This window comes from Actinia tenebrosa, unplaced genomic scaffold (assembly GCF_029948245.1).
Source record: "Actinia tenebrosa isolate PJP-AT-01 unplaced genomic scaffold, QUT_ActTen_1.0 PGA_scaffold3__52_contigs__length_22856419, whole genome shotgun sequence".
Lineage (NCBI taxonomy): Eukaryota > Metazoa > Cnidaria > Anthozoa > Actiniaria > Actiniidae > Actinia > Actinia tenebrosa.
This window is the reverse complement of record NW_028292580.1, coordinates 22,559,885-22,572,672: the sequence shown is the minus strand read 5'-3', so window position 1 is coordinate 22,572,672 and position 12,788 is coordinate 22,559,885. Positions and strand designations below refer to the sequence as shown.

The window sequence follows — 12,788 nt, the reverse complement described above, 5'->3', positions numbered from 1 at the left end:
TGGGAAAACATAAAATATCGGGAGCCAAAATCTTTGCACTATGTCTTCACAGCGCATGCACACTCTTCTACACAGACCAGTACTGATTTCACGGAGATCTCCGGCTCTAGGAAATCCTAAGAACTGAAAGCCAACTCATGTAATGAGGTGAACACAGCGCTTGCTCAGCTGACTCGACCCAGTCTCTTTCCTTCCATAAACTCTTTTCAAAAATTTAAAAGCCTAAGATATATTAATATTCATAATTTCGGTCTATTCAATATTTTATAGATCATGCGCAGATAGAAGAATTTTGTGATCGCCCTGATAAAAAATCTTCACCTTACGCATGCACAAACATTTGACACCGCTATGCCGGGAATTAGCGTATCGCAGTTGCAAACAACATATCATTAGTACCCCAGTTTCGCATTCGATGCAAACCGCTGTTTTTGAAGACCACAGACTCATTTGCACAGGTTTTGCCTCGTTTTGAAGTCAGCTATTCACAGATATCATTAAATAACCGTGTGATTTCAAAGCATTGGTATTGTTCAAGCTGTACATACTTTACATTAAAGTTGACTTTTATAAATGATTTGCTCTTAAACGAGGCTAAGCCTGTACAGACGAGTCTTCAGTAATAAAAATAAAGAGGTATTTATCTAATAAGTAAGGGGAATTTTATCCACTAACAGGCTGAATGGCTTTGGTTTTGCGCCATATATAACGTCTATAAGCATCCTGAATCACTTCAACAGCACTTGTAACTTGTCGAATGCGCCTCGCTCTCTCCATCTGTTGCTTCCGGGCACTAATAACAGTAGGGGGCACGAGACGTTGAACCATAAGTTCCCTCTTAGGCTCATTGTCATTAAGGAGCTTTTGTGGAGTGTCGGATTCCGTTCCTTTAAGAAATTCCTTTTCTGGAGCTTTTTCGGAATCCATTTGAGTTCTTTGACTTTGCAAATGTGACTCCGTTGTTTTTTCCTCGTCTTTTGCTTCTTCAGAAACAATAGGAGGCAACCTCTCCCTATCATGTGATATAGAAATGACGTCACCTTCCTGTTCTAGAGCCAGATCCCTTTTAGGACTGACAGGAGAAGTGCCTCGTGACGACTGTTGACCAACATTTCCTTTAATGTCAAGAAACTGGACACCTAGGTCATCTTGGACGGGCTGTCGAAAGTTCGAAGCGCGATACACGTCTTCGTTTGTGCGGACAATGAAGCCCTTGCTGTGATCAAGCTGATAATGAAGACTGCTTGAACCAGGTCGAGGAGATCTTTTCATTGGTCGCTTGTTCGTCACGAGGGCGGGAGAGCACGTGGCAGGGCGGCGAGTCCGTAAACACCCAGGCCCAATAACAGTTGCTCCGTCAATTCTTTGTACGGCGTCTGGATTTCCAACTGGTCTCAACAGCCGTGAGCGATCCACAGGATTCCCGTAGGCTTGATTTCCTCCAGATGGAGAAGTGCTTTGGCTGTTGCTAGGAGATACCCGGAACTGCCGACTAAACCTTCCGTTGCTAGGTAACACATAGGATTGTCGACTGGTTCTCCCGTTGCTAGGCGACGCATGGGATTGTTGACTGGTTCTCCCGTTGCTAGGCGACGCATAGGACTGCCTGTTAGAATTCATGTGTGATTTCCTGGCAGATCTTTGGGAATTTACTTGTAGTCCTCTGGGTTGCCTGTTTGATCCAGATCTAAAATTCAAAACACCAAATTTGCTTTTTCGCTTATTTTCCGTCGTTGTTGTTGCCTTTGTGCTCATGGAAGACTGGGCCCGAGCACTAGGGAGTCTTCCACGTGACCTAAAGGACGGACGTCTTTCATTCCTGGACGTGACGTCGATCACTTTGGCAGATACAGATTCATCCGATGAGTTCAAGGGGCTTGTTTCCCTCGTGTTTCTTTCGCCTCCACATGACTCAGATGGATTGGATTCTGTCTCTTTTGAAACTGTTTGTGGGCTTCCTGTGGATATGAGCCCACGATCGAGTTTTTGCCTACAGGTCAGCAGCCGAAGCCTCGTAGAATGTTCTTTAAGCTCTAACTTGCGACGTTGGTAAACTTGCGGATCAATCTGAGATCAATAGCAAAGCTAGCGCATTAAAATACCTTTAAAGGTCTTCTGTGAACTGAATGATTAATTTTCGTTAAAACTGACGTAAAAATCACCATGAAAAATAAGAGGCACGAGCCGCCCAATTCCACCCTTGAAAACTTTAATCTAATTTAAAAATAGGCAAAATTATTTCTCTTGAGGGAGGGGTAAGGGGAAACGCTTGTATTACCTCAGAACTTTGACCTTGAATCCCCGATCCATCGATATCCTGGTCAGCGGTAACACCATTAGCGGTATTGATGGCTTTAGTATCAAGAATGTTCTTCATAATATTTGACAATAATTTTTCAACTTCAGCCTGAGAAGAAAAAAACATATACTTTATGGGATACCTGTGTTTTCTTAGAGCGCATCGCAAACTCATTTGAAGAGTTAAACTTTTTACAAAAAATAGAATCTCGCATTTGTAGAATATTATTTACTTATTAACAAAATGCTTTTCTTGAAAATTTTCTTGCCCTTGCACAATCATTGGTTCCTTGGGATCACTTCTATACTGCTCAAGATACTGGTTGGTTTACCTTTGTCATATGATTTAAAATACTGGTTGGATTACCTGTGTCATATGATTTAAAATACTGGTTGGGTTACCTGTGTCATATGATTTAAAATACTAGTTGGGTTACCTGTGGCATATTATTTAAAACACTAGTTGGGTTACCTGTGTCATATGATATGAAATACTAGTTGGGTTACCTGTGTCATATGATTTAAAATATTGGTTGGGTTACCTGTGTCATATGATTTAAAATACTAGTTGGGTTACCTGTTTCCTTCTCAGTTGCTGCTCTGCAAGTCTCTCATTATCAAGTTCATCCATCGGGCAGCCCTGTTTCTCCATGATGACAACGCGTGCCTTCTGATTTGCAAGTGCTGTATTCAGTAACTTACTCTTTTGACTGAAAAAAAAGACATTCGTCATTTTTGGCACAGAGGATTTTCATTGGTTGAGAAGAAAGCCATGCAAGTATCACACTGTCTGCCAAATGGCTTTCATATGCACCCGGAGTAGTCAATCGATAAAAATCGATATCGATTTTGCCAATCGATAAATCGATACCAATCGATACCGCTGATTTGATTGCATCACTGGGAAGCCAGGCAACAACAATGCAAACCACGTTCGAATCCCGCCTTGCTAGGTGTCATATTTGAGAAGAGTTGTTCCTTGATTCTCTACTGTGCTTCAAGACTTTCCTGGAAATACCAGTAAATTGGAGAGGACCAACTTGGCCCCAGAGAGCGATTTTGGCTTTTTCAAAGTAGTGCTATTTTAGCCCAGGCTCGAGCCAAAATAGAACCATGCCATTTTGGCCCCACAGAAGCCATTTTGGTATAGGTCTATCGGTACTGTTTTTGCCCCCTCAACTAGGACAAATCAGGGGGGAAATCCATATAAGAGGCTAAAACAGTCCCAAAATCAGAGCTTAAAAAATGGCCCCTACCAGTAGTGCCAAAATAGCCCTACTTTAAGGAGGCCACTATAGGGTCAAAATGTTGGCCCCATTTTTGGGGCCAAAACAACCCTATTTTTTTTGCACTGTTAAATCCTGCTAAATCATATTGGGAGTATAAACTTTGATATCATGTATGAAGATGCATCACTCAAATCATATAAGAATATTTAACCATTCAACTATTCACTTCATATAGAATCAATATTGGAAATATTGAGTTAAGACAAGATGACACTTACATCAAGTTCTCTTTCTCGATCTCTAGCTCCAAAAGAATCAATTGTTTGTCTGTTTCCCTCAGCGTGTTAACACTACGACTTCCCTTTTCTGTGTTTTCATTTATTTTCTGTTCAGGGGAACAACTTGTGGTCTCGGTGCTGATCGTCGGAAAGAATTTTTGAGGGGGTTTGAAAGAGGGGGTATTTAGCTGGGCATCTCTGCGCTGCTTCATGACAACCTCAGTTTGGGTGACAGGAAGGGGACTGGGGATTGATTCTTCACTTGTTCCTCTATTAAGTGACAAAGAGAAGGAATGTTCTTTATTATAAAATATAAAAACATCTAAAAATAAGGAAATGCTTAAAAGAAAAATGGTTTCAACAATAGGGATCATCATCATCATCACCATTCATCATTGCCATCAATTCATCACCATCATAATTATTATCATCATCCCCACCATCATTATCACCATCATCATCACCATCATTATCACCATCATCATCACAATTCATCACCACAGTCAACATCATTACCATCATCATCATCACCATCATCATCACCATTCATCACCACCATCAACATCATCACCATCATCATTACCATCATCATCACCATCATCATTATCATCATCACCATCCATCATCACCATCATCATCACCAACACCATCATCCCCACCACCATCATTATCATCATCACCACCACCATCACCACCACCATAATCATCACTATCATTATTACACTTACCCACTATCAGTTCCTATCATTGTAGGACTACTCGGCTCTTCTTCAGTATTATCATTACTGACTGCTATTAAAGGTTCATTATAGCTCATTCCTACACCGCTGTCTTTTTCATCAGAGCTTGTGGGATCCTCAGATAGTCTTGGTGTTCTACGTACAAGCAGGTTCTTGAGGTACGCCAGGCAAGCACGAACTTTGTGAGGGCTGTCTATACCTATAGGAAGATAAATAATGAGTAGGTCGTGTTAAACAAAGAAATGATACTCAAGGGAATGACACGTGGCCTTGAGAATAAGATTCTTTGAGTTGTATCCATATTCATGTGTCTTCTCATGTGCAACTGTTAAACAAAGAAATGATACTCAAGGGAATGACACATGGTCTTGAGAATAAGATTCCTTGTTTGAGTTGTATCCATATTCATGTGTCTTCTCATGCACAACTGTTAAAGAAAGAAGTGATACTCTAGGGAACTACACATGGTCTGTAATGAGAAAATATATTCCTTTTGACACATACCACAAGCAGTTGGATCGACAATCCTTCCTTCGATATACCCATCAATGACTTGAATCAATTCTTTCTCAGTCTCTTGTTGAGGTGACTTGGCTTGGCCATTCTGCTATGGGATATGAAAATGGGCAGTATTGAGGGAAATATGGATGGATGGATGGCTGGCTGGCTGGCTGAATGGATGGGTGGGTGGGTGGGCGGACGGACAGATGGACAGACAGATGGATGGATGGATGGATGGTTGGACGGATAAAGGGATGGATAGAGGGCTGGAAATCAGTATACTTACATTTTGTCTAACATTAGCCAAGTCTTTTGCTAGTTTTGCGACTTGACTTCTCAACTTCTTGATTAAAACTGCTTCACTGATTTCCTTGTTTTGGCTGAAATATAAAACAAAATATCAAAAAATTGGTCTCTGATCTCAATTTCAGAATCAAACATGACAAAACAATGAGTAATAGGAATTTCTATAATTCACAATTCACAGTTGTCTAAATGTCCCCCACTTATAGATTTGGAAAAATTGGTACTTATTCAAGAAGACTTGAAGGTCTAACCATTTGCCGATGTAAAGACAAAGGCAGCACCTTCTCCTCAGTTATTTGAAGACCCTGAGTGTTGGTCCGGCTGATGCTTGAACCACCCACACAAGAGAGCGATGCTCTTACCAACTGAGATAACTCGGAAGCTACTCATCAGTATCTTGACAAGTGTGTTCATTTTAATTATAATAATGTTCACTATAGATAGGTGACATGTAATAAATAAATAAATAAATAAATAAATAAATAAATGAATGAATGAATGAATAAATGAATAAATGAATAAATGAATAAATGAATAAATGAATAAATGAATAAATGAATAAATGACTGATACATACACTGGGTTGTTGGTTACCCTAGCAACCCTTTGTGCAAAGCGACATGTTGAAATAGTTTCATTCAGGTCGTTGGTATCCAGAGATAGTGTTGCAATCATTGTTGTATTGCAGTTGCCTCCTGATAGCAAAGCAAAAATGAGTGTTACTAAAAAATCCATTGCGTGCTCTTTAGCTTTTGTTTTATTTGTTACAGTCAAGGCACGGGTTCAAATCCTGTTCAAGACTCAGAATTTTTTCTGAGTCTTTCAATTTGCAGCTGCATAAGTTGCTTCATATACTGCGAGGATCAGCTCAATCTGATACAGTCAAGTATTTTGTCACTGTTAGTCTAGTTCCCTACGCATTTTGTATGCCTTTATATACGCCTTTTATGTTAATCCTTAGTCAGTTGGTGTTCGCAGTCAGTCCCGTCACACACAAAATGTAAGTTCTTTGTTTTTCCTTATTTCTTGATCGATTTTGCAGTTTTTTTGTAGCTTTTATTTTTGTTATTTCACTTTGCACATATCTACTAAGCGACTTGTAGTCTTTTGCCTTACACTATGCGTATGAGTTTAGATATCATTAAGTATGGGACATGTAGTACTAACAGAGAGGTTAATATATTCATGGATGAATCAACTAGACATAATTTAAAATAAACAAATAAACAGACAGAAAATTAAGGAAAAGCAACAGACTAAACATATATATTAAACCATCAACCAAAAAATAAACAGACAGACAGACAAACAGACAGACATACAGACAGACAGAGAGACAAACAGACAGACAGACAAATAGACAGACAGACAGACAATTACATAGAGACAGACAGACAGACAGACAGAGAGACAAACAGACAGACAGACAAATAGACAGACAGACAGACAATTACATAGAGACAGACAGACAGACAGACAGAGAGACAAACAGACAGACAGACAAACAGACAGACAAACAGACAGACAGACAGACAATTACATAGAGACAGATAGACAAAAAAATGCCCAACAAAGCTTACCAAGACTGTCTTGTAGAATCATTGTCAAGAGTGAGTTTCTGTACGGAACATATGAACTGACACTGCTGAGAGAGATGCCTCTGCGCTTTACTTCAGCTATGCTGAGCGTGCTTTGTGCACTCTTTAGACCACTCCACCCTGATAAACATCAAATTCAAAATAAGGTAAGATAAACAAAGTTTGGTAGTTACAAGTTGCATGCCAAAAGTAGACCTTTCTTTTTAGCTTGCAATTGGGTGTAATGTTTTCTCATTTCAGACCACGTGTCATTCTCTAGAGTATTATTTCTTAGTTTAATGGTTGTATACGAGAAGACACATGAATATGGATACAACTCAAACAAAGAATCTTATTCTCAAGACCATGTGTCATTCCCTAGAGTATCATTTCTTTGTTTAACAACTGCACATGAGAAGACACATGAATATGGATACAACTCAAACAAGGAATCTTATTCTCAAGACCATGTGTCATTCCCTAGAGTATCATTTCTTTGTTTAACAACTGCACATACATACACAGTGTACATACAATCATGTACATGTATAAACTTTATCTTATTCTCAAGACCATGTGTCATTCCCTAGAGTATCATTTCTTTGTTTAACAACTGCACATACATACACAGTGTACATACAATCATGTATAAACTTTATTTATTCTTAAATTAACAGGGTAGCTCAATACCTTTGAGATAAATGAGACAACAATTGAATATGGAATCAATACAACTTAAAGAATCTTATTCTCATGAGAATAACATGACCAGAAATGGGAAAGCATAACTGATTAAGAAATAAATAATACTCAAGGGAATGACATGCAGTCGGAGATGGGAAAACATTACACTCCATTATTCCTTGAATGCTCCAAGGTTGATAGCATTTTTTTTAAAACGGTTACTGAAAATAGATATCGCAAAGCCTCATAGAATCGAAACGCTGACAAACATTGCAAATAAAGGCTCTGATTACATGGAAAAGAAGATTTGTCAGTCAAAAAACCATAGTTCTTCCATGAGATGGAAACAACAACAAGACTATTAAGCATCGTTGCAGCACATTAGCATGTGCGCCGGGCCTTGCTTGTCCGCATTTCAATCCCATGATGCACAATAATAATAATAATAATAATAATAATTTGTAATAATAAGGATTTATTGAAGCATATCGATCTACAGAGTAGCTCTCCATCTTCAATACTAAGAAAATAATAATTTAATATCATAGTGAAGTAAATAGAAAAAAGATAAATCTAGGTAAAGCTAAAATATATTAAGTAAAGGAATATATACTGTATTCTATATACACAAAAACATATACGCACATACATACACACACATGTCACATATGTTCATTGTGACGTCATCCATGGAAAACGTTATTACCAACCTGAAGAACCGAACGAGCTGTTAAGTCTCTCATGTTCAGGAATAAAAGCACTTTTACATCGTTTTGGTTTTAATTCTTCTCTACTCAGACTCTTTGACAGAGAGTTTTGTGTGCCTCGTACATGGAGTCTCTGCAGGGCCAAAATGACCATCTCCAGATGATGGAGTGAAAGATTAATGCGTTTGGTTTCGTAGAGTGTTTGTCCCTCGGAAGAGTTTGATAATCTTTCAGAACCAGCAAGATCAACCAGATTAAGTTTGGATCTGAAAACAAAATAATAAAGAATGAAATAAAGTTTTGTTAAAGTGTTCAGATTTTGTGGATTTTGCATGCATGACAGCCTAGGTTTGTCTCAGGGTTTTTCTGATTTGTAATTTAGCTGTGCCCTGACTTAGATCAGCCCAGAGGTTGTTTCAGGGTTCAATCTGTGAGTTAGCCGTGCCCTGACTTAGATCAGCCCAAAGGTTGTTTCAGAGTTCAATCTGTGAGTTAGCCATGCCCTGACTTAGATCAGCCCAGAGGTTGTTTCAGGGTTCAATCTGTGAGTTAACCATGCCCTGACTTAGATCTGCCCAGAGGTTGTTTCAGGGTTCCATCTGTGAGTTAGCCATGCCCTGACTTATATCAGCCCAAAGGTTGTTTCAATGTTGAAGCTGTGAGTTAGCCATAGCCTGATATATATCAGCCCATAGGCTGCTCTAGGTTAGATCTATAAGTTAGCTATATAGCCTTACTTAGATCAGCCCAAAGGTTGTTTTGAGGTTGATCTGTGAGTGAGTTAGCTATGCCCTAACTTACTAAATCAGCACAGAGGTTGTTTCAGGGTATTGATATATACATTGTAACTTACTTAACCACAACTTCTGAGCCTTGCTTTTGTCTGGTAAGAAGAACCATAAAAACAGCATGGGATCGTGAGGACCTTTCATTACTTATTGTCCAAGCCATCGTTCTGTTGCACCTTCCCTTCAGATGAAGCCGACGAGCCTCATGTTCGGAGCATACGTCATGTACAGAAAGACCATGCATTATACATGATCCACTTGTGCCATTGGTCACAAGAACCTAAAGGGAGAAAGATTGTCTAACTTCTTCCTAGCATGATATAATAGAGATCTTTAGATACAACAAAGAGTATGAGAACGAGAACAAGAACAAGTGTGAGTACGAGTTTTTAACTTTTAATGAGAGGCACTATCGTCATAGTCTTGATCGTGTACATAGATTGAAACTTTAGATTGTAAAAGATCAGAAATTGACTACAATTAAGTGTTAACCATGTGTACAGGACCAATTTAAAAGCTTGCACTCATACTCGATCTCGTACTTGTCCTCATACCTAAAGGTCTCTAATATCTACATCGTTGTGGATAACAACCGCATTACACAATGGGATTGGTTGAGGCTGGCTATCAATTCCTTTTATTGCTTATTATGGCATCCTCACCAAAAATGTCACAACAGACCATTTAGGAGTTCCAAATAACCAGTGTCTCTTGATTATAGACTCATTTACTCAGGGTTAGCCTTGAATCAGTGTCTAAATATTCACAAATACCAACGGTAAAGTAAAGACTGCACAACTTCAACATTACAAACACTTTGAAATTCCACAGACCTTCACTGGAACACATGAATATTCTATAAAATTGAGGCTAACCCTGAACTACAGAGTACATGCATTATTTTTTTCCGGTCCGGTATCCTACAACATCGTGCGTTCTGATTGGCTGTTTGAGTGGGCGGTATTTTGTAAGTATCTGCCCGCGCTCGCGGTCCGGTATCCTTTGCCGCTAAACAACAAAACAAAATGATTACAAAAACAAGTAAAAAAAATACGGGAAAATATAAATAAGTTATTTACCGTCCTATAGTCGGTCCGGATAGGGAAAAACTGTGCCCTCGGTCTTGAAAACGTATATTCAAGACCTTGGGCACAGTTGTTCCCTATCCGGACCTCCTGGCTGGTAAATTAAATGACATATATATATCCAAATGTGTACTTACTCTGGGTAAATCTTTCCTGTTGTTACTACCATACATTAATGGGCCAAGAAGATCGTATGCCATCTCGTTATACATCTCAATGAAAGATATCTGCACAGTAACACATTCATCATCCATCTTCTCTATCTCATTAAAAATCATGGCTAGAGTTTGCGGGATAAGGCCATGCCTGGAAGATCTGTCACCAAAGAAAAATATTAAATAAATATTTGTGAAGGCATCTTTGAGCTGCAAGGTAAATATTCACCATAAAGAGGCTTTGCACCATCTTGTGCCCCTCTTGTGAAATAAGAAAACACTACAGTCAAGGTAAATTTATTCAATATAAGCAGGTTGATTATGGCAAATAATGTGGGTTTTTTGCAATAGGAAAATCGAGCTCCAACAGATATCATTATGATATTAGTCTTTTTATTTAGACAATAGAAATAAGTTAAGATTGATGATATTATCAACAAAGTTAACGAAACAACAGCTTAGAAGTACTTTTTGGATAATTTTTATGCTCAATTTAATACCTACTTTAATATTTCAAAGACTAGTTGGTTCATTTATGACAATAGCTAAATTTCGTTGCCAAAAAAGTTAAAACATGAGCTTACGTGTCCAAGTTGAGATCTTCCCCTTCGATAGTGTAAGTTTTTCCAGTCCCCGTTTGTCCATAAGCGAATATCGTCCCATTATAACCTTCTAAAAACTTTCCAACCACATCTTTGGCGATCCTATCAAACACTTCACTCTGAGAGGCATCCTGATCGAAGATTTCACTGAACTTAAAACCAATTTCTACAGCATTTTTCTGGCTGTTTCGTCGTCCAAGCTTTGATGTGATAAGACGATCTCCCTCGATCTCAACGAGGCTGGATACAATTGAACATGGAGTTATTCTTCCATAAACTTTGATCGTTGCCATCAAATAAAACTCTGAGCGATCATCGTGGAACTTTACTGGAAATTTTCAAACGTTTGGAATTCGAACGATGGACACCAAAGGTTACAAAAACTCTGAACTTTCCTAAGAAAACCGTAAAAAAATAGCCCTGGATTTCACGGCCCAGGTTTTTAAGGACCCGGTGATGGTTAATTTGGTTCAAGACATGGCTATTAAGTTGTAATGACAGCAATTATTTGCTTTGTTGTCGTTCCTTTGTGTATAATTTTTCAAAACACGAGATACTTTGATTATTGACCGCAAGCTGTTTGATAGACCATGACGACGGGGACCTATATATGTGAGGGTCTCAGGTATCGTTCATAATAATGCACCCTAACCCTACCCTGCTCATTATATGAACCTTATGAAATAGTTTAATGTTAGATTAATAAATATCATTTATTATTATTTTTAGATCAATATGTGACACGCTAAGACTTCAAATTATTTGAAAACGAAACTCCCAATATATAATATTAAATTATGTAATAATTAGCTTAGTAGTAGATAAGATCGAGAGAATGAGAGAGAGAGAGAGAGAGAGAGAGAGAGAGAGAGAGAGAGAGAGAGAGAGAAAGAGAGAGAGAGAATGTGTGTGGGTGAGAGTGAGAGGACTAGTATAGCTTAGGACCTAGGATTAGAACACGACCACATCAGCTACGCTGTATATAACTTATCGTGTATAAATAAATGTTATTATTATTATTATTATTATTATTATTGTTATTATTATTATTATTATTATTGTTATTATTATTGTTATTATTATTATTATAACTATATTCGTGGGGGACTCATGTATCCTTCTTCATAATGCACCCAACACATACTCGGCTCTATTTATGAACCTTAGGAAATAGTTTGATATTAGATTGATAATTATCAATAATTAAAATAATTTTTTTGGAACAATGTATGAAACACAAGGATTTCAATTTTTTTGAAAATGTAACCCCGTCACCAGTGGCGGACCTAGGCAGTAGTGCGAAGTGGTCCTCTTCACCCGTTTTTTTTTTTTTTTTTTTTTTTTTCACCGTGTTTTTTGTTTGTAAGGTTTGAATTTTTGGATATCGAAAAAATATCTTTTGAAGATTTTAATTAAAAAGATTACAGAAGTTTTGGGTTGTGTCCTGTTGTTATATAGCTTGTTTTTGGCGTCGTACTGGTAATTTGCCATCGCCATTCCCCGACCAACTGCATGGACTACCTGTGTCGAAATGCACGCATGCGCAGTCTAGGTCTTGTCAGAAGAAGCAAAGAAGTGAATCAAAATCTGGACCCCGTTTTGAAAAATCCTGCATCTGCCACTCTATGCTTTATACATTTTCTACGTGTTTGCCCCTCTCGGAATCCCATAATTCAAGATGGCCGCCGAATCAGTAAAAACGTATGCCCAGAGGTTCAATACACTCCGGGAAAAAAGTACCGGGGATGTTCGTCGTATCTCTTAGGGGTAAAGATTCGCGATTCGCTATCTTTTAGGGTGTTAAGTGCAAATTTTTGAAAATCAGCATTTTCTGGTAT

General features: G+C 38.3%; 1 protein-coding gene across 2 annotated transcripts; it reads right to left on the bottom strand.

Annotated features, from left to right (window-relative positions):
* Positions 1 to 203: 203 nt before the first annotated feature.
* On the bottom strand, positions 204 to 11,532 carry LOC116294265 (uncharacterized). Of its 2 annotated transcripts, none has more exons than XM_089035379.1 (13): positions 10,933 to 11,532; positions 10,331 to 10,508; positions 9,174 to 9,388; positions 8,324 to 8,586; positions 6,933 to 7,070; positions 5,930 to 6,047; positions 5,333 to 5,426; positions 5,050 to 5,152; positions 4,534 to 4,744; positions 3,806 to 4,075; positions 2,876 to 3,008; positions 2,279 to 2,407; positions 204 to 2,067 (listed from the first exon to the last, which is right to left on the bottom strand). In XM_089035379.1, exons 1-13 carry the CDS (start codon positions 11,241 to 11,243, stop codon positions 664 to 666), a joined length of 3,567 nt encoding a protein of 1,188 aa, XP_088891505.1. In that variant the 5' UTR covers positions 11,244 to 11,532; the 3' UTR covers positions 204 to 663. The 2 variants fall into 2 exon arrangements, with proteins under 2 accessions (XP_088891505.1, XP_088891506.1); XM_089035380.1 differs by having other exon boundaries at positions 5,050 to 5,149.
* Between the last annotated feature and the right edge of the window lie 1,256 nt (positions 11,533 to 12,788).

Excerpts from the sequence above, each read along its gene's own strand:
- LOC116294265 (XM_089035379.1), bottom strand. The coding sequence starts at position 11,243 with ATGGCAACGATCAAAGTTTATGGAAGAATAACTCCATGTTCAATTGTA. Across the intron at positions 8,587-9,173 it reads GGCTCAGAAGTTGTGGTTAA|ATCCAAACTTAATCTGGTTG; the intron begins GTAAGTTACAAT and ends TTTTGTTTTCAG. Across the intron at positions 2,408-2,875 it reads AGCAACTGAGAAGGAAACAG|GCTGAAGTTGAAAAATTATT; the intron begins GTAACCCAACTA and ends TTTTCTTCTCAG.